Here is a 23,798-nt window from a genome sequence, read left to right as displayed (position 1 = left end):
AATCAAGGACCCCCAAGGTGTCGTAGACCATCCCCTCTCTATGGATGATGGAGACTGGAGATGAGTCTCATGCTGCTGAACTCAGACCCAGAAGCAGAGACTGCTAAACCCCTCATCACAGTGGAAGCATTAATTGCTATCAGGGAGAGAGGTAGAATGCCTGGAGGCTGATCCTGCTACAGCCACAGCTATAACCTGCTTCCACAAGTACAGGAGGGGACCAAAGGCTTTAATTAAATAGCAAATTGTTGGGTTGTCCAAGCTGAGGAGGCACCTTGCCTTTGAAAGCTGAAATGAAACCCAGAGAGGGGCTTGATCTGGGCCAGGCAGAGCATCCTGGATAAGCACATGGGACCAGAATGGCTCCAAGGGGTGAGGAGTTGACAGCACAAACTTGGTCAGTACAAATGGTTCACACACAAGTTGCTTACACAAAAGCATCGGGGCACCTGCTGCATTACTTCATGGGGCCACACAGGGCTGGCTGCCACCTCCATCACCCTGTCTTTCACGCACTCTAAAAGCATCTTTGTGTGATTATTCAAGAGAAAACCTCATAGGCTTGCTTGGCTGTAGGGAGTTGTCTCAAGCTGAGACAACTGAAAAAAAAAAGCTGTAGCTCCACTGATTACAAATTACATCAGTGGAGGAACCTGTCCACTCTGTCATGGCAGATGCATCAAAAAAATGACTCTTTGGATTGTTTATCCACCTGAAGTCAGAAAAACCTGCACACTCTGCTGAACTGAAACCCCATAAACCCAATAGCACAAAAGGTGTTGTTTTTCATGCCAACATAAATTCAGGTGCATTTGTGGAAGCTGATGTTAAAACAAAGGAAAGAAGAGAAACTGGTGGTCTCAAGGAGGGGCAGGACTGCTGCTAGGCACCCCTGAACCCTGTCCTCACAGTTCCTCCAGGCCTTTGGAGAGCCTCAGGGTGCCGTGTACTTTGGCTGAGGGGCAGCCAGACCAGCAGGGCTCCTCCTAGCTAGCGTCATGGGGTGACACCAAAATATGAAACAAAACTGTGCGTTGGGGGTGGGAAGTGACACCCTAGCCCCAGAAGAGCTGGGTGTTTTTTGTGCTGAAGAAAGTATTTTTCCCTCAGCTTTAGTAGCAGCATGAACCTGGCTGGTGTAAATAACCACCCGAGCATAGTGGTAGGTGAGCTATGCTAGTGGCACCAGAAGAAGACACTGAAAGGAAAATTTTCTAGGCATCTCAAACCTACTGAAGAGGCTCTCCAAGAAAGCAAGCTTGTCCAGAGGCAAATCCTGCTGCATGACGGTTCACAGGGGGTCAGACCTGATTTGGCTCTCCAGCACGCCTCCTCAGGACTCCCACAAGGGAGCTCACCTGAGACTTTGAAAACCAGCCAGAGGCTCACAGGAAGGGGGATGCTGGGAAGGGACCTGTCTTCACACAGCAGCTCTACAGAGGCATCCCGTGAATCTGCACACCAGAGACATTTCCTCTATCTCTTCCCCTCTCCCCTTCCCTCCCAGGGAATTACCCTGAGGAGCAGAAGAGCCAATCCCCTCCTTCCTTACAGGAAGGGAAAAAGCACATCCCTCTCAGGAACAGCCCAGCTGCTCCGCAGAACCTTGCAAGCTGGAAGCCAGTCGGCTGCGCCAGCAAAGACTTAATGACAATGGTATGGCTTGTGCAAGGAGCCTGCTGACCATAAACAGCACCGCGCAGCTGCAGCCCGTCAGACCCCATGCACCCTGGCAGGGGGAACCAGCAAGGCAGCACTCCCCCCACCCCACAGGGGATGCTGCTCCCTGCCCAGCACCCAGCCATCATCCCCAGGGGCTGTTATCAGGCACATGTCCCAGGCGCATCCTCTGCTGCCCAACTGGACCACAGCCTTGAATCTGGTCCAGCTTCAAAAACATTTAAAAATGTTTTTTATTGTTGTGTGTTGAAATATTTGAAATCCAAAAACATTGCCTTTTCCAGGTCCATGGTGCTAAACCAGGGCCAGCAGCATCCCTGGAGCATTGAACGGCCATTTCCTTGGAAAAGTGTGGGCTAGTTTTGCAGAAATCCAGCTGAAAAGTGGGCAGCAGTTTGCAGGCTGACCCCACAGGTGTTGCAATCATTGGGCCTAGCAGCATGCATGAAATCTAAGGACACATGCCTGTGAAGGACGTCCCCTTTCCGTTTTCTGATGAGGCCGTGGAAGCTGAACCCTACAGCTTTGCCACACCAGGTGCTCCAGGAGCAGGAAACCCCCTCCATCTACCTGTGTGAGGCTGACATCCCTCCAGAGTGCCATGCAGATGGGCAAGGGGAGCCCCTCTGTGGTGCCTGCATGCCCCGGGGTATGAGCGCTCCCCATCCCGTCACAGCCCACAGCACTGTTGAGAAAAGAATGAGTTTGCTCCATTTTTCTGCTATTAACTCTTTCATGTAACCTTTCCTTTCCTTTAACCAAGTCCATTTGGAAATGGAAAACACTCCTTCCATAGGAAATATGTAAATGAGCTGAAATGAATTCCCCAGAGAAAAGCCAGGATTGAACACACCAGCACACTCTTAACCAAAGGGTGTTTTGGAAAGCAGGGAAGGACTAAATGCCAGGTTTTCAGCTCCATCTTCTGCAGCTGGGGATACTTTGTCCTCTCACATGGTCCCAGGAGATGCCACAATTAATGAGAAGTGAAGTTTCCCTGGTTGCAGCCACATGAAGCACATCAGCATCCTGCCAGTCTGCTGCGTCACTTTCCCCCGTTCATGGCGACATGAGTGCCCAAAATTTGCTAAGTGTTTGGGATGGTGGAGGTGTTTGCTGGGAGAGGTTTCTGTGTGCTCTTGTTACCATGGGCTGCAACTCCCCCGGCTGCCTGTACAACACCAACCCCCCAAGGTCCTTGACCCAACTCACCCATGGCTCAGCTACATCCCCACTGGCCACGCCACCTCCATGCTCAGACCTGCACAATGGGAGCAGCTGTGGTCTGACCCAAGTGCTGTGACAACCACAAACCTGGCTGGAAAGAGTGTGGCTTGTGGTGTTTCTGCACATGATAATTTAGCTTCCCACAGTGGATCTCTGCTAGAGGTGGCAGTGGAGAAACCCCTCCGAGCAGGAAAGCATCACTCTCCCAGCACAGGCGGGTGTTGCATTGCAAGCATCCTACCATAGGCATAGAGCAGGCTTAGCAGCACCAGAGGAGGGTCTCACACTATATACCCACTTGCAAAAAGACCCAGTGGAAGAGCCAACCCATGCCATGCAGCACCTTCCAAATCCCTTGACACCCCTACTCAAAGTGGTAGTTCGGCACCTTTTCTTTGCCTAGCGCTTGTACTGTCCTTACAAGAGGCGGGACAGCCAGGATGTGGTGCTTCTCCTCTGCTTGAATTGCTGGCTCATCTGACCCAGTGTGAACTTCCCCACCATGCAGTTTGCCAGCTGGGCTTTACTCCTACCAGTTCAAGCTGGCCTGGGGGGACCCCTCCCTCCCTCCCTTCCAGCACTGTTTGGGGACATGCTCTTTCCCATTAAAACCTTGCCAAGCCACCCCATGGGGCCACCACTGGTCCAAGGGGGGGTTTCCAGCCACCCTGTTGGTCCAGCACACATGGGATGCGAATGCCCTCCCTTCCCCCCACAGACCCCTTGCACACCAGCACAGCCAGGACACGACACAGCTCTGCCAGCGAAGCCACAACCCCACGCCCAGGCTGGTGTGGGGTGGGTTAATATTTTCCCCGTTACCTCACACTGGCCTCTGGTCCAATGGAAAAAACAAACCATCTGGTAATAATATTTCTCTAATAGCTGTCTGGGTCTGTGGGAAAGCTTGGCTTGGCTTCTTAGGAAAGATGAGAGGGTCGAGCAAGAGGGGAGGTTGCGGATGCAGCATGGGAGCTGGAGGAGAGGAGATAACACTTTTGGGCTCCTTTTTCTGCCCCCCCCCCCAGCACTCATAGGGATCCTCTCCTCATAGGAGTGCCATGGAATGCCAGGACATCACACATACAGGATACCGGGAAGGGCCTTCCTGCGCTCTCCTGGTGATGGAGTCTCACCCTCTTCCCCTGGCCCACCATGGAGGCTTGAAGGCGAGCAAAGAAAAACTCACTTTCGGGGCTCTTTTTTTCTTTTTCTCCAGGGAAACCATACACTATACACTCAGAAAATAAAAACACCCCAAAGCATAGTCTTTTCTGGGGTTGGGGGCGTCATGGTTTGGGGATAAAACCCACCCAAAACAAAAACTGGCAACACCTGCACCATTCTCCTGTTCTTGGAGAAAACAAAACTGAGAAGGGGGGTTTTGTTCTAGGTAATAAAGCTAGAGAAGAAATTATGGGAGGTGTTGATGCCTGAGAATCATTGCTTGCTAGCTCCCAGCCAAGCCTTTGGCAGGAAACTGTGATTGCCCCAGCCAGCCCACACGGTGTCAGCAGCACCCTGGGACATGCTACCCCCAGCCCTGGGGACACCACTGCCAGGACAGAGCACCCACCTCTCCCATGCAGCCTCTCGTGGAACACGTCCAGCCGGCACAGCATGAAAATTGGGTGGAAAAACACATGCTAATCCCTCCGGCAGTTGAGCAGAGAGTATTTTCCATTTCTTAGCAATAAAACGTGTCGCTTGGGTGATTCCCAGGGAGCAGAGCGTGCTCACTGGGCTGGACAAGGCACATCTTCCTGGGAAAGGGAGGTACCAGACACTCGAGGAACAGCCAAGAAGCTGCCAGACACAGCCCTGGCTCCAGCTGGGGGTACTGTAAGCACTGGCTCCCACCCAGTCCCACACTGGGCTCGGGGTGGGGTGGGGGTAGGGGGCACAGGGCTCCCCTGCCCTGTGGTTTGCAGAAGCTGGGCCAGCCTGCATCACCAAACTGCAAAGTGATGAGGGTAAAAAACCTGGTTTCTCCCTGCAATGGGTTACAGCACCACTTCTAAGTCCCCCTCTCTGCATCGGTGTAGATTCTCATCAGCCTGTTGGTCCACAACAGTGCCCAGGACCAGTCCCAGCAAACCCTGGGGTGAAAGGCATGGCACAAGGCTGGCACCACTCCCTGTCCTCTCCTGAAGGCTCACAGCAAAACCCCCAGTGCCCATGTGGTGACGTGCTTCTCCTTCTATCCCTTGCCCATTTTCCACCAGCTTATCTTGTCTTTCAAGCTAGTGGTGCTATAGCACAGCTCATCTATTCTCTCATAGAACCAAAAGACCATCCATAATTGCTTTTGATTTTGTTTCTTCCATCTATTAAGTGCCTTCCACTCCCCTAAATGTGCTTTCATTTTCCCTGGGTGTTGGGCTTTGGGGCTTGCTGCCAGAGGCCTATCTTGCTTGTTGATACCCTCCAGATACTCAACCTTGGGGGGGGCCTCATGGCATGGCACAGTGCAGCAGACAGCTAGCCCAATCCCTTTCCATGCTTTTCCAGAGGGATCACCCACTCCTACCCAGGAGCTTACACGTCTGGCAAACTCCCCAAAGTCCCTGTTAGCCCATGCTGAGACTGTTTCTGCTCCCAGTTTTTTCAGTATGCACTGTTTATACTTGTTATTTTTGTCACTCCAGCAGCCATCACAGCTTCTGGGTGACTGTGCCCTTTGAGAGCAGTCCTAGGATAGAATAAGGCTTGCACCTGAGTTCTCTTTATACCAGAGCCAGATCCAGCCTGCAGCCTTTTCCTAGATGCAAAAAACAAGTCAGTTACCCTTCCTGGCAAGGATGCCTTCACATCCCACTCCAAGCAGTGCCAAGTATCTTCGTCAGACCTTTTGCAGACAATGAGGAGAAAATGTAAACCATCCAGCCATTTTGCTGGCTTCTAGCCTATTCCCCTGCTCCTTGCTTAGCCATGGCTGAAACAGCTGCAACAATACTGAGCTAGGGGAGAAGCAGGAAGGACAGCTGTTCCTCAGGGGCACCACTGAGGAGGAGGAGCAGCATTCACTGGGGAGCAGCCCTTGGTCCTGTTGACAGGTGCCCCACCACAGAGATCTCTAGCACAACCCCCCTGCAAAGGGACAAGAGCAGCCACCTTCTAAAAGATACCAGGCCACCAAGCAGGCCAGGGGGCTGGCATGCAGGGCACTCGAGGAGATGCTGAGCTGCTCCATCCTGGAGCAGAAGCAGGGATTACAGAGGAGACAGAGACCAGAGGCCCCCAGCACGAGCTGCAGCAAGGGAAATTCCAGCAGGTCATAAAGATAAGCATGTCTCCTTCACTGCTTTAATTTTTAAAGGAACAGCCAAAGGTAAACAGGCTGTTTCAAATCTCCAAACACTCACCCTCTCAGGAGGAAGCCACTGAACTCTGCAGCCAGCTGCCCTGCAGCAGAGAGTTAGAGGCAATGGGGAAGGGTGGGAGGGTCATCTGCATCCCTTAATGCCTTCACAGGGACACAGGTGCTTTGTGTTTAAGCTGATGCGTCTGCAAAGGAAAAGCCAATGCATGCAGGTAAAGGATGTGGGTGGTTAACATCCCTTCACATCTCCCCTCTTCAGCCTGGGCAGGGATTCAAGCCCTGTGTGTGGGCAGCAGTATTTGGGGCTGAGCTCCCGGTGTTTGCGTTCACATCTCCCCTGGCAGTTTCCCTGGGGCTGTTCGAACTTTGGTTCTCTGTCTCTGGCAGCGTCTCCCAGCACTGCACAAGAGTGCACACAGCTATACAAGGTGCTCACGGATGGCCCATGGCTTGTGGGGAGTTGGGAAAGGAGCCCTGAGCCAGGCTGGCCCATGTTTCCTGGAGCACTGGTCTCAATTGGTGGCACCCTGCTTTAGGACGTCCCCCATATAACCCATGTTGCTGCTGCTCTGAGAAATGGGACAGGAGTGGGGACAGGGTTTTTCTCTAAGCCAAAGCATATGACCAGCTTCTGGGGCAGGAGAAGCCCAGAAAACCAGTTTTTTAATGAAAAGTGGGTGCCAGGCCTGGAGCTGCATGTTGCAGGTAGCTTCATGTCTTGCCTGATCCAGGCACCAAGCTGGGCTGGCTGCTGGCACTCCAGGTGCCAACACACCATGGGAGCCAGTGCAGGTAGCAGTGTGCATCTTCAGTCCCTGGCAAGCATTGCCTTTGCTGTGTCACCTCATCCAAAATAAAAAGATTTGTGAAGGAGAACAGGAGCAAAATTATTTTTTTATAGGCAAACTCCCATCTCAGGCAAGATTACAGCATGCTTTTAAGGATGGCACCAGCTGACTTTTTACTGTGGAAGCTCCCTGGCTTTCTACAAACTGGCAAGGGTGACTGTTCTTCCTGGGGATGCTCTGGGGTACAGATGCTGGGATGGGGTGGGAATGAGCACCTTTTTTGACCGTGGGCTTGTAATGCTGACTACGAGCTGACTGAGACCTCCCCAGATGGTGCCACAGGCTGACACCCCTATATAGGACCAGTACGGTCAGCTGTGGGGCTGGGCCCCCAGCAAAAGGGTTGCGAGGGATGGTAGAGAGAAGGGGAGGATGACTTCCTACTTGGAGGCACTTGGGGCAAGCGCCAGCACCCATACAGATTTGGGGGTAGTGCTCCTTGGAGAGCAGGTTTAGCAGGGATGAAAAGCAGGATCTACCAGCTGCTGAAACCCAGAGGGGCTGCCTGCCTGCCTCCAGCCCCTTTGCAGGGCCAAACGGTAGCAGGGGAGACGTGCACTGTGGAAAATACAACTCCAAGTGGAGAAAAAGCTTGAAATGGGCAATTTTGCCTGCATTTCCCCACATGACAGTGGTCCAGGCAGGCAATTCTGGCTTCTCCTGGCTGGCTGGCTGCATTTCAGCCCCAGGGCTGGACCAGCTGGAGATGGACAACCCCCATCGGAGTGCTAGGCAGAGTGGGGGGCTGAGCTCGCAGCTCAGTTTCTGATCATCATGGGGCGATACCCTCTACTCAGGGCTGGCTTTACCCAAGGGCATGGGCATGGAGGGGCACTGCGAAGGCTGGTTGCGTGGCAGGGAGGGGCAGTGCTCTGGCATCATTTCTCAAGTAAGAAATGAAGCATCCCAGAGAAAACATGTGCCCCAGTGTGGCCCAAAATAGCACTGGGTCTGCTCCAAGGTCTGGGGCCAGCACGTGGTGGCCCGGGGTAGGCTAGCTTGAGAGCTGCCATTGTGTGGGGCTGGATGCACAGCCCATACCCCATCCAAATTGCTGGCAGCCACTGCCATGGGCTGTTCCCATCCGGGAGCTCGACAGTGACTCACGCTTGTTATAAACATGTCTCCTCATGGATAATGAATCCCGGCCGTTGCTGCCTTTGGAGAAAGCGCTGGTTTTTCTTCACAGTGCTCCCCCATCCTGCTCCCCTCCCCTTCTGGCAGCCCTGCTCCAGCGCAGGATCATTTTCTGATGCCTAGTGGAGCCAGGGTTCTGAGGCCTTTTTTCCAGCCGGTCATGGTTTACTTTGCAGGCTGCGTGGGCTGAGTTTCCCCATTAACCCTTCTAGGGGGACAGAGGCTTCTGTGCTGCTGTGCTGCCCTGCAGCACCCCACCACCCTCCCAGTGGATACCCCGCTGCCCGAGCCATAGCTGTGCCAAATAAGCAGCATGTGCATTGGCCAGGGACCCCCTTTTTGCTCTTAACCCAGCCTCCTCCCACTAACTATGGAGGTTACCTCAAGTCACAAAAGCTTTATTGCAATTACACAAATAAGCCATGAAATACATTGCAAAGCAGCAGGGGAGTGAGGGGTGATAAAGAAGCACAGAGAGGGGCAATGGCGAAATGCTTGGTTGCAGAAGCAGGTACTGCTGAACGCTAGCTGCAAGCTGCTGTCCTCCTGCGAGCTGCTGCTCAAGCCTCCTGGATCCTGCCACTGCCCCGTACCACAGCCAAGGGAGCAGGGTCTGTGCAGGCATGGGCAGGACGCTTTGGGCAGCTGGCCCGTAGGGTGCCACGGAGGAGAGGGAGAAGCTCATGGGAAGCTGGCAGCTTCTTCAGGGAGGGCTCAAGCATCAGCCACTGGCACCATGTCTGCTGCGGCGCTCCAGTCAGGCAGTGAAGGTGTTCCTCCCGTGGGGATCAGGGTCTGAAGAGCTAGGGGGTCAATCAATCAAGGGAGATGGTCAGGGCCCAGCTGAGGCTCCAGCACCTGTGCCTCCCCCTCCCAGCCCCAGCCATGCCTTGGGCTACAAGGACACATGGCTCTGCACCACACCCTGAGCAACTCTCCAGTGTGATGCTGAAATCACCCACAACTCAAAGGCCAAGCCTGGGCGAGCTGTGCCCAGGCTGAGCTCTGCTACACCAACACAAACCTCCCTTTCCCACTGGAGCTTGCACCTGAACACATCCTACGTGAGCACCCTGGGCTGCTGGGTGAGCTGAGGTCATTGCCCAGCATGTTGCGGGTTTGTCTTGTGGGCTCTCACTGGGTGCTGAGAGCAGCTTTTCAGAGCTCCAGAGGAGCCATCCAAACGTATCAAGGCCACAGGCTTTGTCCAGGGAAAGTGCCTCAGCCCCATGCTGTATGCTGTGGGCTGTCCCCGGGCTGAGCATCACCCCTGCCTGCCTCTCTCTGCCCCACGAATGTGGCTGCGAGGGTGGTGACTAAGGAGAGCTGGTGCTGCTGGCCCCCATCAGCCTAGGCAGTGAGGTGTGGGGTTGATGGGCAAGGGTGAGTGCATTGAGGGGCTGGGGGTGATGGGCAGGAGTCAGCAGCCAGGAGAGGAGCACTGAGGAAGGGTGCACACCCCTGTCCCACCTCTGCCTGTGAACAGCAGAAAGCCTGGCAGTAGGCTCCAGTGGGCATGAGCATCACAAGCTGAATCTTGCATCCCAGGTATAGGAGCACATGCACATGAGCAAATAGCTTTTCAGTCCAAAAATCCCCTCTGAGCATTGCTGCATTTAAAGATGCACTGCACAATCCTGTGCATCTTGATATCATTGTATTTCAGCCTGAAACATTTGGAGGGGAAATATACTTGAGGCAAGAAAACAAATATTAGTATGCAACTGAGAATTTGTTTTAGAGATAGTGGTTTCTCTGGGGTGTCAAGTTTGCATCTTTAACTGGCTTTTTATAGACAGTGAGAAGCAGCACACTGTTCCTCTGTAGCACTCCTGTAAGAGATTTTGGAGCACAGCTGCGTGCTGAGGAGCGCACAGCAACATCCCTTGGGAAAACCACAGCACCAGCTGCAGCAGTAATCTCAGGTTACGTCATTGCAATGTCTGGGTGGGAGCTCTTCCCTGAAGGACCTCACCAAGAAAAACCCCACACCACTAAATGAGAGCTTTTGGGTGAGCACATCATAAAGCTGTCTTGCTCTCCTTTGCACTGGGAAATCCTGTTGCATTTCCATTGCGGTTCGACCATAAGCCAGGCACAAAACCCTGAATTCAGGAGTAAAGCTGCTCCATCCCTCCAGCCCACTCTCCCCCAGCTCTTCATGCTTGGCTGTGCTGTCAGCTGGCTGGTGGCCCGCTGCTGCTGTGCCACTGTGCCTGCTCTTCCCTGGAGCATCCTCTGCTCAGGAGTCTCATCTGAAGCACCAAAACCCAAAGAGGCTCTAGAGCCAAGCATCGCTTGTCCCCTTTTTGGTCCAGACGCAAATGCTCTTAGACATGGGCTTTTCTCCAGGAATAAGTAATGTCTCTGAGATGCTGCCCACAGGGAAACAGAACACAGCACTCCAGGAGTGCTTCAAATACTCGAGTCCTCATGCACATCCCAGCTTTCCCTTTCAGGATCAAAGCAGTTCCTTCTAGAAACAGCACGTGTGTTTTAAATCAGCAACAGGCTGTGGTTCAGCATGGGGCTCAGAAACGAAGCCTCCTACTGCCCCTCCATTTTTATCTCGCTCATCTCTGAGCTGGTTTTGTTCCTCATGTGTGGAGCTGTCACGAGCATCATTTCTGGGAAGACACATCCCTGCGGTTAAAATGCCTAAACACGGGTGTGGGAATCCAGAGCCAGTCTGGTTTCACACTTGGCTAGATTTAGTCTGTGGGATGCTTTCTGAGCAATGTGGTGTCTCTTGTTCCCCTTTGCAGGACAACTGTGCTGAGGCAGAGTGGGGAGGTGGGAGTTGCACATCTGGAATCGAAGGAGTTGCACATCTGGTACATTCAGTACTTCCTAAAAGTCACTGCCACGTTACCCTTTGGATGGAGGCCTGAGGCTCAATGGGGGATTAAGATTTGCAGCTGCATTTTTTTTGAAGGCAAAGCAAAAATAACCCTCTCAGCAGAACCCCAGCTCCCCATGATGTCCAACATGGGAGCAAGGGAACTGCACCAAAACCATGACCTTTCTGCAAGGCATTCCACCCCTAGCTCTGTGCTCATGCCAGCTGCAGACGCTGCTGCCATGAGCTGAGGCACAGCACTCCCTGCCTGTGCACACTGACCTCCCCAGGGACAGTGAGGGCTGGAGGCCCTTGGGACCTCTCTGACAAAACCTCATTCTTCTGTTGTGAAATGCCAGGCCAGGGAGACCGAGTGGGCTTGGGCCAGTGTAATGTGGGGGCTTGTGCCACCAGCCTTGTTCCTTGGTGCCACCCGGTACCACTGGAGAGCGTGGGGATGCCCATGGCCAAGGGAGCTCCTAGCCATAGTGCTTGCCTAGATGGACTAGGGTGTCTCCATGAAGGTCCCAGCACTGATGGGACCCTTCCCGCAGTGGGACACAGTGCCAACTGCCTGCTAGGTGGATGTCACAAGTGGTGACCAGTAGGGGGGGACACAAATACCCACTGCCTTCCCAAGTCTAGCAGCATGGCATGGCTTCTACAAGTGGATGGAGCAGAGGCTGGGAGCACCCCACACCCAAATGCTGCCCACACCCTGGCTGGAGCAGGATGCCTGCAAAAAGATGGTCAAGGGGGACATCTAGTGACCAGCCTTGTGAGGGCCCAAGGCCAGGGAGCAGGGGTACCTCCCTGGGGCTAGGGGCTGCAGGCATGCAGAGTTGGAGGAGATAGGCTGTGGGACTCAGCTTCTGAAGACAGTGTCAGAAAGGGTTTGTGCTGAACCCGCACCATCCTTCCAACCCTGTGGCCAAGGAGAAGATGAGATTAAGGATTCATCCCTCTCACAGCACAGAGCAATCCCCCAGAAACCCTACCTCTGCTGGTACTGGATGGGGGAAATTACCCTTTCTAATGGACCATGAACTCGAAATTAGCATAATTAAAAGTGACTAGCATGAATACATTAAAAAACATGAATTACAGCTAAAAGAGAGTATTAAATTTAAAGAGCTTCCCTGGTGAAAGTCACTTTCCCTTAGGGGAAGCAAGCTATATTTTTCTACCCCATCATGTACTAAATTTGCAAATACAATCTAGGAAAAAAAATGCACATAACAATACTCCAAACACTTAATTTTGGCATCATGACCTGGGAAGGATATGAGGGGAATTGGAGACCTTCAGCTGAAGCCCAAGGGGCCAAGTGCGGTTTTCAGCTGGCCCCTCCCTGGTGGAGAGCCACCACGCTCCAGGGGCAGGGGGAGTTATTGGACCAATAGTTTCCTGCCAAAGTAACAATTTCCCACAAAAATAATGCATTCAAAAAAAGTCTGACTGAGTAACACCAAGTTGGCTACTTTTAGAAATGTTGAATCATTCTGTCTGGATAAAATGCATTGCTTTGAGTGAGAAAAGCAATACACTAATGCTATTCTGTTGACTAAATGGGATGTTCACCTTGTATTTAATATTCACTCCAATATTAGAGATGTGCATGTATTTGCCCAGTGGCATGGCTGTGGATGCATCACTGGAGCATAAGTTCATATAAAATGTAAACCCAAGACATATCATAAGTAAAAGCAAATCATTGAGGCTCTTTCGAAAGAAAACAGCAAATCTCCTTTTAAGCCATACCAAAGAAATCAAAGCTGAGTTTGATCCATTCCTTGTAATTTTGTTGTTGTCATCAACATGTTCCCAGGAGATGTTGCAATTTTTTAAACACCTCTTTCTCTAGGCCTCACTCAAGCCCAGATGATGATGGGTAAGCTGATAGATTCCCACATAACACTGGAGTTTTGTTTCCTTTTTAATTTGCAAAATAACCTGGGAAATGTGACCCCAAAGAGAAGTCACAAATCCAAAGGTAATGTCATAAGGAGGGATGCCCTGGCCATGCCAGTGTGACTGCATCCTTCACTGTGCCCTCTCCTGCAGGATATCACCTGTTGCTTTCCACAGGCAGGGGAAAGCATCCACTGAGGAAGGGATTCCTGACCAATGGGAGGTGAATAAGCATTTGCTTTGTAGGGGCCCAGCATAGATTTACCTTTTTTTTGCATGCCCAGTTTGAGAAACCCTGGCTTCATTTGCAGGAGGGCTGGCATTTCCCAGCTAGAGTAGCTCAACTGGCTTTTTCTATTACAAATGGTCTCCAGATAGCTAAAACAAAAAAGCATCCTGTATCAGAGCAAAAAAAGCAGAACTGTTATTGGTTCTGTACATTGAGGTTCCTTTGCCTGCTCAAGTCCCTTGGAAATACCTCGAGACTGAACAATCAAGCAAGCAGAAATCGTTCGGATAAAGTGAGCTGAAATCCTGTGAGGAAAAGGCAAAACCCAGCCCCATGCTCTGACCTCCAGAATGGCACATTTCAACAACAGTCCTTAAAAACGACATCCTGAGCAGCTCTGCTTTTTATCTAGGTGCTGGAACACTTGTGAGACTCTTGCTCCATGCTGAGCCAAGGCTGCAAGGATGAGGTGCTCCTGTAAGGCGGCTGCTACTGCTGGGACCGTCCCTTGCCCCGCCACGGCCCCATGCACCATTCCCCATAATGGTCCCATGAGCCCAGATCCTTGCTGCAGCGTGCGGCTTGACACGACAGCTCAGATACCTGCCTGATGCCAGAGCGATGCTCATATCTGACCTCCCCCCTTCGCCATTGATTCCTGCAGTGGCTTTACTGGCAAGCACAGTCTCACTGGGTGACAGACATATCACAGAGGGCTGCAATGGGGATTGTACCCAGAGGGGAATGTTACCTGCAGGTTCACTGGCATGGGGATGGATGTAGAGGTATTGCTGCAGTCTGCTTCTCCTCTCTAGTAGCCTCTGAGCTTGGCTGCATCTGGCAGACTCAATCTGGCGTTTGCTATTTTGGGCAGTGCTGTCTCAGTGGAGATGGGAAATAGGACCAGGAGCATAGTACACATACAGCAAAGAAATTCAGAGCAGCCGTGATCTGCAGAAACCACAGGTCCCCACACAAAGCCATTTCCACATTTGTTGCAATTAGTATGCTATTAAGGTCTCCTGCCTTCCTCAAGGCATAAACGCCTGACACATGCATGAACCCCACAAATGCATTGGCTTGTGATGGATTTCTCAGTCTTGGTCAACATGATGCTGCTGCTGATTTCTGACTGCACCCTGTGTGCCAGCACTTGAAAGTGCTCCCGTGTGCCAAGAAAGCAGTGCGAGAAGAGGCAAGCTGCTTCTGCCACACACCTTGGTTGCTTTCCATGTGCCTCCATCACCTGCAAGATCTGCTCAAGCTCCAGCTTGTCCTACAGCTCCATGGGAGAGCCAAGCCACAGTGGGGTGGGATGGGTCCCTCCACGCGCCAACCCTCTCTGAGGGGGGTATCATCCCAGGCCACCAGCTCCCATCACTTTGCCTGTGGGTGGTGGCAGTGGGATGTGGAGCTTTTTCTAGCTGATGTGTGCCCCGGCTCACTGCCCAGGCTGCTGTGGTGGCTCTGGCATGCTGATGGTTGGTTACTTTCATGCTGGGTCTCAAACACAGATATTTTGTTCTTTCAACGCAAAAAATACTTGGGGTAGACCAGAGTGAGGAACAGGAGAGGACGAGGAGTGTCAGTTGCCCACAGCTGACTTACCACCTTAGCAGGTGGCTTTGTGCTTGCTGCAGCCAGTCTGCAACTGGCAACATTTGGTGTCTGGGCTCCCTCCCTGCTCCAGCATCAGCACAAATTCAAGGGAGCCTGCTGCCCCTCCCTCAGAGAGGTTACCAGCTCCACCTGGGCCCCCATAGCACTGCCCAAAGGACCTTTGCTCCCCCAGATGGGGAATAAGAGGATGCATATTCAGATGCTGGACCACATAAAAGGCACAGCTGAATCCAAACTGCCAGTGAGAGCAGAGCAAGGGGTTGGGAATGGGCAGCAAAGCATCTTATGAAGGAGCTGGAAGCACCTTTAAATGCAGCCTTGAAATGCTCCAGAGAGCTGAGTACACATGGGTTTTACAACACCTCGGCTGAGTGACTTGCTGATGCTCAGTGGCAGGGGCTGGTAGCCACTTCCACCTTTCTGGAGTTTTGCCAGCAGTGGGCTCCTGGGCTGGGGAAACAAACCTCTAATGAGAGGTGACAATGCTGCCTGATATGCGCAGGGATAAGGCACGTGCTGTCTTGCTCAAGACAACTGACTCCCTTCACGATTTCTGAGCCATGTTATCATCCTTGCCAGCTGCCAAGCAGCTGCACTGGCCCCTGCACTGGGGCTGGAGCCCATAAGACCCTGCCCATCCCTGGCTCCACTGACGTGGTAGCATCACTCTGGGTCCCCACCGCAGCCCAGGGGTGCTTCAAGCACCCTGCAGTCAGCACTTACAGCCAGGAGAAGTGGTCCAACATCCCAGCAGGAGAAGGGAGGGGAGCTGCCAGCAGTGCCTGCTGCCACTAGGGGAAGAGGAGAGGGAAAGGCCATGAAGTCTTGGGGCTCGCCTGGAAAACCAATATATTTCCCATGTGGTACAGTGCAAAAATGTATTGTGTGGCTGCTTTAGCTGCCTGGGGACATGGTGTATCATGATCCCCTCATTTGCAATATGGGAAGAATGTGTACCATACATTTTGTAAAGTAGGAAATTAAATGATGGAAAATATATTTATTTCCCTGCTTGAGAGGTAGGAGAGAGATGTAAAGCCTGGAAGCAGAAGGCAGGGTGGGGCATAGAGGGCCCTGGGGAAGGGCGTGGGGCACAGACATGGCAGATCTGTCCAGACAAGGGGGCACCAAGAGATGTTTGTGGTCATACTGTGACTTGTAAATTAATCTTAGGGAAAACCAAAGCATTGTGCAAGTCAAGCACCCTCCCCTTCGAAAAAAAAGAGAAAGCCTAGAATCACTCAGGAAGTGCATTGCTCCTGGGGACCTTCTCTGAATAAAATAACTGATGATGATGATGACTGATGATGACGGCTTTGTATACAACCCCCACCTTCCCTCCAAGCAGCTAAAAAGGAGTAGAAGGATGCAGAGGGAAGGATGGGGCTGGAGATGGCAGGGCGATCCAGGAGAAGAACAGTCGGAGCCCATCAGTAGCAGAGCTGCACAGACATTTATTGAATATAAACAATGACAAACACAGCTGGCTCACAGAGCTTCCTGAGCTATCGTCCAAAAGTTTTGCTTGTGGGGATTGTCAAAAGAGTGATTTTAAAGGCCCCTGGGAGTCTGAATCCCATACAGCTGAATTCTTCCCACTTCCAGTTGTTCATTAGTTAAAAAAGAGGACCATTTGTGTGTGTGTGTGTGTGATGTGTGAGATTCCCTTTGTTTAGTATGAAAAATAGCTTGTCTGGACCCTGCCATGTTGCAAAGAGAGAAGTTTGCAGGTGAACCTATGCATGTGCATTGGCTTGGTTCCTGCAAGTTCTGCTTCCCAAATAACACGGAGTGAAAACTATGCCTTATCCTGAGGGCAGGGATGCAAGGTCGCAAAGGTGAGCAGGACAAGTAAAGCCAACAAAGAGGGAGCATCAAAGGAAGAAGGGTGAGAAAAGTAAGTACTCTGAAGCACGCACAGCTCTGAGTGGTGTCACACATCCATAGGCTACAGCAAGTACCGCCAACGTCAACTCAAAAGTGTAAAGTAGCTACACTAGACTGACACTAGAGACTCCAACATCTTCTGAAGTCTCACCAGCAGAAAAAAACCAACCCCCCCTCCCCACCCCCCATAAAGCAGACGAAGTAATAACACTGTATGCTGCAAACAAGGACCATAACCAAAGAGTTTGGGAGCAGCCTCAGGAGCACAGTAAGGAGCTTGTAAAGAAACGTTCAGTGTGTGCATATATATATATATTCATTAATAAAGAAGAGAGTATCTGTGGAGGCAAAGGGAAGACAGTAAATGTACAGGCAGTACAGGCTGGGTGGAGTGCCGGTGGCTGGAGAGGGTCGGGTGGTGCGGAGTGGAGGATGGTGGGTGGAAATTAGAGTGCGCCCATTCCAGTGACCTCAGACGTCAGCCTAGAATAGACAGGGGCAGAGAGGGGTGGGGGGGGAGACAAAAACAAGCACTTAATATCCAGAGCAGAAAAGAAAATTAAGCCCCTGTGGGGCAGCGCTCCTCCTCTTGCCTTCGCCCCACTCAGATGGAGGGCAGAGCATCACTGGGTGGCTTGAGCTCATGGGGTTTGCAGGTCCCTGTGGAGGGCATGGTGGGGCTGGAGCACAGAGCCAGCTCAGTGGCCATCTGCCTTCCCTTCTCGTTGCTGCTGCCAGGTAATGTCCGTCCCCGGCACTGCGTTGTGGCAGACGCACCACCCACCAGGGGTGCTGGCAGAAGACATCTCAGCACACAGCTTCACTTCTACCAGCATCCCTCCCACGGAGGACAGACAGCTGTCCAACTACCCCAGCTTCTTTGTTTTGCTCTCATTTTTGAAACTATGGGAGAGGCTGAGCTATGCCCCATCCTGCCCCCCATCAGGTCATCTCTGCCTCTGCCACAGCACAGGCTGCAGCTCAGCCAGCCCTTCCCAGTAATGAAGGGCTGCTTGTTTTTCTTTTCTTTCTCTTGTCTCAAGAGGTGGGGAGGACTTGCAAGGAGCTGTGGGGAAAACCGCTCAGCCGTGCCCACAGGCACAGGGCTGGCCCTGCCCCTCTTCCGAGTGGCTGGAGAGGTGTCATGGGTGTGGGCAGCGGGACAGCAGGGCAGGACAGGATGGTGGAGGTCTGTTGAAGGTAGGGGCTGAGATGGGTTGGGTGGAAGGAGGAGAAAGCATGTACAGACCTCACCAGTGTTCCCAGCCCACACCCCAACAAACATCAGAGTCACCAACAGCCTCCCATCCTCAGGACTCTGTCATCAGCTTCCTGCAGCCACGCACATCCTGGGCTGGTGGTGGGTTAGCACAGCACCTACTCTGCCCGTGGCAGAGGGCATGGATGGGCAGATAGCCTCAGCTTACACAGCTGTGCCAGGTGGGTGCAAAGCCAGTGAAAGGCCCTGTCTCCCCTTAAGCTCCCCATCCACGAGTCTGTAGTCACAGGCAAACAGGTCTGCATGAGCACCCTGGACATGGCTTACCACCAGCACAGAGAACTCCTCTCCAGCTATGCCTCCCCTGTACACTCCCCTTGCAGTCCCTTGCCAGACCTTCGGTCCTACATGGCACAGGCAGCACCTCCCCCTGGCCAGAGGCAGCATCGAGAGCACTTGGCTCCTGCAAAGTCCTGTTGCACCAAACTTTTTAACATGAAAAGGAAGCAATCGGGCTGTTCCCATGGCTTGCATTTATTGGACTGGTTATTTCATTAGATGGAGGATGGAGGCCTTTAGGGGGCCTGGAAGCATGCAGAAGAGGCTCTGAGGCAGCAGTAAGCGATGCTGGGATCCCAGCGAGCAGGTCCCAAGTGATGCCTCCCCACCACTGGCTCAGCTCTGTTCCCATCCCTGTCCCCCGCCTCACCAGCACGGAAAGAAGGCAGCGATTTTGCCCACCCACAAACAAAATCCTCGGGTGAGGGTGGTGGGTGGGCAGGTGACCGGCGCAACCCCTGGCTGCTCCACTGGCAGCAAAGAATCTCCCAGTCCCCAGCCAAAGCACCAGCGGGGTGAGAGGTCCCACTGGTGACATCTGGTTCCTGCTCAGAGGTCTCAGCAAGCCACCATCCATCCCAGCTGGCCTCAGGAAGCCCTTCCCGGCCTGCAGTGCCGGGAGTGAACGCTGCTCCCACTGCACCGACAGGATGTGGTAGGAGGCGGTGGAGTTCAGCAGGGGGTCTCACCTGGCGTTGATGAGGTACTGCGCGAGGCTGATGTTTGCAGGGGTTCCTGTGATGGTAATTTGGCGCTCCGATGACCCTTCCGTGGCATTAGCGATTTTGATCTGCGCTCCCGACATCTGCCGAATTTCATTGATTTTGGTCCCTTGGCGTCCGATTATGCAGCCTATTAGCTAGAAAAAAGCACGGAGGGAACGTCTGAGAAGCAGCCGCTCTGGCAGCCACCAGCAGGATGTGGGCACAACTGCACAGCACAGGCCAGAAGCCCTCCTCCCTCTGCCCTGGGGTGCAAGTGACCTTAATGCTCATGAAAACAGGAGAGGGAGAACCCAGGAGTGAATCCCACCTGCATAGAAGCATGGTCCTCCCAGGATATGTCCAGCAGCCTGCCCTGCTCTGTTCCTCAGGGGACAAATTTCGATTATCTGCACAAGATGTCTGGCATCTCAGAGGGCTTCAGGAAGCATGAGGCATTATAGCAGACTCATTTCAGTAATAATAATTTTCATGGTCTAATAATTGTTCCATATTTTGCAAGGGTCTCAGGATGGGAATAAGTCATGTTTCAGACTGTGCTCCGTACTTACGCCCTTGCTAATCACAGTGAACCTAAAGATGGTTATACAGGATGCATTACTAGAAGACAACAAGCCCACTGCCTTCCCTAGGGACAGCCCAACCCCAAGTACCCCTTCATCAGCAGGTGCAGCCACACACCATTGATGATAGCTTCACATTGCTCACCCCATCCCACACTTCTACCCTGCTGGGGCACCCTCACTGCCTCCATTACCCCCTTCAGCTCTTTTCGTGCAATGCAAGGGCTCACCGGCATTCACACTGTTGACAGAACAGCACCACATGGCTGCAGCACCAGCAGAAGAGGAGAATCCTACTTAAAACCATGTCTTTCACACTCTTGTGAAAAAATTAGAGGCAGCTGCAGGCTTGAATTTCCTCAATGGTCCTCAATGGCTTGAATTTCCTCAATCCTCTTCATCTTTGCTCTTGCTCATTTGTGCATCAAACTATGGTTCCCTCAAGCACCTCGGTAACACATATTGAGATGTCCTGCTTTACCAACAGAGGCATGAGGTGTTTCTGTATGCCTTTCTCGGTCATCAGCATTTGAGCTCCTTTCCAAGGCTGCACCTGGGAATTTTATATGTGGGACATTCATCTTGGCAGCTGCTGGATTTCTGTCACTGTAGAAGTGGAGACAACTAATGCTCCAAATGTTCACTGGTCCTCTTGTCAGATCATGGGGCTACCTTAGTGGTTTGTCACCTATGGACAGGAATATACACCCCACTGCGGTGCTAGAAGGGTATCAACTATCTCAGGGGCTGCAGCGTGATGTTCAGCCCAAGAGCCACCCATCCCAGTCTTCACAGCACAGAAATAACTCAGAGATGATTCCGCAAATGAAAATCCCTTACAGCTGGAGCCTGCTGGATAGACCCAAGGAGCCAAACCTGTCTGGAGAGATGTTCAGCAACATCCAAGCATCTCTGCACAGCATTCAAATTTCTCCTGACAGTTAGAGGAGTGACAAGACAAATTTCATCACCAGCTTTCCTTCAACTCTCCTCTCTCTGCAGTGCAACCGCAAGCCAATATACATCACTAAAACATGACTGTAGACTTTTTGCTTTGAGAAACCCAAACCTGTCCTCTGCTTCCTGGGAAGGTGGCAATGGGAATTTAAGAGCCTTCAAAATGACAAGAGACAGAGCTAAGGAGGCATTTTTCAGCAGGCAGAAAGATGCAGGCGATGACATTTAACGTGCAGGTCTGATGACAGCCAAGCTTTTAGTGAGTGAATGCTGATTGCTCTTAGGTCCCATGACAGGTCCCTTGGCACGTTCAAGGGGAGGAAAGGCCCCTTTGCAAGGAGTCACTTGATTTTCCCGAAGATGTTCTCATTGCTGCCAGGCCCATGGTCCCCATGCTTGACAGACACAGCTGCTGAAACCTTGGGAGCACTTGCAGAGCTCCCCACAGTCTGCTGGAAAGGGTTCCTTGCTGGATGGACAGAAGCAGACCCAGGATGAGCCTGGCTACCACCCCCCATGGGCTCCTCTGCAGAGCTCTCCCATGGCGATTGGACCCAGGGTGAAGCACCTCCGAGGGTTTCAGCCAACAGATGCTCAGGAGCAGGTTCACTGCCACATCTCTCAGGCAGAAGAAGGCCTTGCAAGCGTCCCAGAGGAGCAGAGGTGCCTGGCAGGTGTAGCCAAGTTCTCTGCCCTTCCCTTGCACTGTCGTGCGTTGGTGAACAGCAGGAAAAAGTGGCAACAGCTGCCAGACCCAATCCAGAAACTCCTCATGAGGATGGGCTGAAGGTGCTTGTAGGTGATGGAGTTGGGGACAGAGAATGGAAGTCATCGCCCCCACTTGCCTTGATCCTGATTTGAGCACCCACTGGTTATCAAACCATGGAAATTGGTTGGCCAGCCCAGAAGCAAGTAAGACCCTTGGATCCAGATGCCAGCTGTGTTGGGCTCTCCATCCTACCTCCTCCCACCTGAGTGGCCCCAAGCACCCTTCTCGCACCACTCAGTGCCCAGCATGACTCCAGTCTCCTCCCAGAGAATATCCCAGTCCAACATCCACTTTACCACAATGCCTCCATCTATAAGAACCAAAAGCTGCCTGCCACCAGTACTAAGATGAGACGGACTGTCCTTCAGATGCTTGTGTGGCACTTTGTAGCATCAGAAACACTATTTACTTACCTCCTCTTCACCCCTCCCCCTCAGAAACTATGCTTGAGCTGAAACATCATCTCAGCTCTGTCAGCACTAGATTAAGCAATTATAGTTTATTCAGGGATGGCTTGGAAGCTCTCTCCCCTTCTCAGTGCTGTCAGCTGGCCTTATTTCATGAGCACTGAGTTCACTTGCAAAGGGAGAAGGAGCATTAAGGATTGTACCTATGAAACCTACTGATGGGGTAAACTCCAACAGGTGCTTTATGTTGCAAGCTGATTTCCAAGAGACTGCACATGGCATGAGTGAACCTGGTGAAGGGGCTTCTCTAATCATATTTAAGAGACATATGCCTGCAGCTTAAATATATACACATATACACACACGCACGCACGCGTACATGTACACGTACACACATGCTGAGGAAACACTTCGATTTACTTACATCATTGGGAATGGTGAGTTCATGAGTACTGGCCGGGGGACTGGCATCCAAACCTGGGCATATGCAAGGGAAAATGGTTATAGCTTGCAGAGGCAGTGCGGTGGAGCTCTGCTGCTTTCCTGCAACAGTCAGCACTGCAAAGGCTGCATCCTGCTCCAGGGCCAGGAGGGGAAGGGGATCACACACTGGTACAATGAGGAGGAAGACAGTTGCTACCTGACTCTTCTGGAGCTGGGTGCCACCTTTTCCTGCATCCCTTGAGCTGGCCTCACAGGTGCTGCCCCAAGAGTTCCTCACTTCCCACCTTCCATCCTCCCACTGTGAATGGCTTCAGAGGAGGGTGCATTACAGTGCAAGGTTGCAGCATCTCTGGGGAGGGTCTGACAGAGGTGGGAAAAGCACCTTCCCTCCTCCACACAGCAGCAGACAGCCTTCTTCCTGAGAAACCCAACACCAGAGGCAGACAACCTGCCAGCGGGAGGGTTGTCCGTGCACCCTCCAGCCCTCTCTGGACACAGCAGCACAGAGCCACTTGGTTACAATAGCAGCTCAGCACCCCAAAACCGGTTTTGCAGGGGGATCCGGCAGTGCTAGCACAGGGCAGCCTGCAAAGCATTTTGCAAGTTAAAGCCCCACAGACTTGCACGCTAAATTTAAGCCAGACTGTTAAAATATGCATGCTACCTGGGGACTGATAGTCCCTCTTAGTCGCAAGCGAAAGCATGGCCAACAATATGTAGCCAGCAGGCTACCCTGTGTGTGCAGCTCCAGAGGCAAGAGGACAGCATGGTGTAGTGGAAGACTGCCTCTCACACAAGTTTCCGTATTAAATCACCTCAATGCTGAAGAAGGGATGTCCTGTTGCAAAGCTGCAAGACAGAATCTGTCTAACGGCTAACAGGAACTTGCAGTAACCTCAAAAAAAACCTTATCCATATAATATAAACTACCGAGAAAGGCTTTTTAAAGCAGAGTGTGCAAGAGCCCAAGACACTTGTGCAGAGTAAGGGTGTGCAGAGAAAAGAAGTACAAGGAGTCTGGAAGTGCCGGGCTGCTACAACACAACACAGCAGCAACACCAAATTCCTAGTCACCCAATCCAGCAGGGCTTCCTCACGCTGCATGGCACAATGCTGCTGCCTTAACCACACTGAGCAATTCCTCCAAGCAATGGCCAAGTTTTGATGGTCTGCGTTTCCATTGAGACCCTCTGCAACATGGAAAAGGAGCTCTCATCCAGTTTTGCCAGCAACAGCCACCCGGGTTTTAAAACGCAGCACGTCTGAATTGATGTCTATCTGGGTACCAGCATTGTCAAAGCAAGATTTCTAAAATGCTAAAATAAAGCCTTGGGTTGCAATCCCGTTCGAGCATAACCCCTAGAAAGGAGAATATCAGGTATCCTTGATTTGCTCTTGCATGATTCCTGTGCTTTCCCACATGCACCTCCCTTAGAGAGATGCAACGCCTGGGTACACCGCGCAGGCATCCACTTGCAGGAGGTCTCTCTACCACATTTTTTACTCGGGAGCACACACAAAGGCAGGGAATAAGGATGCAAATCCTCCACTCAGCAGCCCTATGTCCTCCGTCACCCCTTCTGCCTGTACTAATGCCAAAGCCTGCACAAAACAGCTCCTGCCCAGGTTTTACACAGCAGGCAATGCTTAACGCTGACTTTATAGCACACTACACTGG

General features: G+C 52.2%; 1 protein-coding gene across 1 annotated transcript in view; it reads right to left on the bottom strand.

Moving 5' to 3' along the window:
- Window positions 1–8,642: 8,642 nt before the first annotated feature.
- Window positions 8,643–23,798, bottom strand: part of PCBP3 (poly(rC) binding protein 3) — a 65,023-nt gene continuing 49,867 nt past the window's right edge. Inside the window, exons 15-17 of the mRNA XM_064452220.1 lie at window positions 22,101–22,153; window positions 18,948–19,117; window positions 8,643–9,017 (exon numbers count right to left, since the gene is read on the bottom strand). Coding sequence (XP_064308290.1) covers window positions 8,972–9,017; window positions 18,948–19,117; window positions 22,101–22,153 — 269 coding nt within the window. The 3' untranslated portion in view covers window positions 8,643–8,971. The remainder of the gene's footprint in view (window positions 9,018–18,947; window positions 19,118–22,100; window positions 22,154–23,798) is intronic.

This window comes from Phalacrocorax carbo, chromosome 5 (assembly GCF_963921805.1).
Source record: "Phalacrocorax carbo chromosome 5, bPhaCar2.1, whole genome shotgun sequence".
Classification (NCBI taxonomy): domain Eukaryota; kingdom Metazoa; phylum Chordata; class Aves; order Suliformes; family Phalacrocoracidae; genus Phalacrocorax; species Phalacrocorax carbo.
This window is presented reverse-complemented; position numbering and strand designations above follow the sequence as displayed.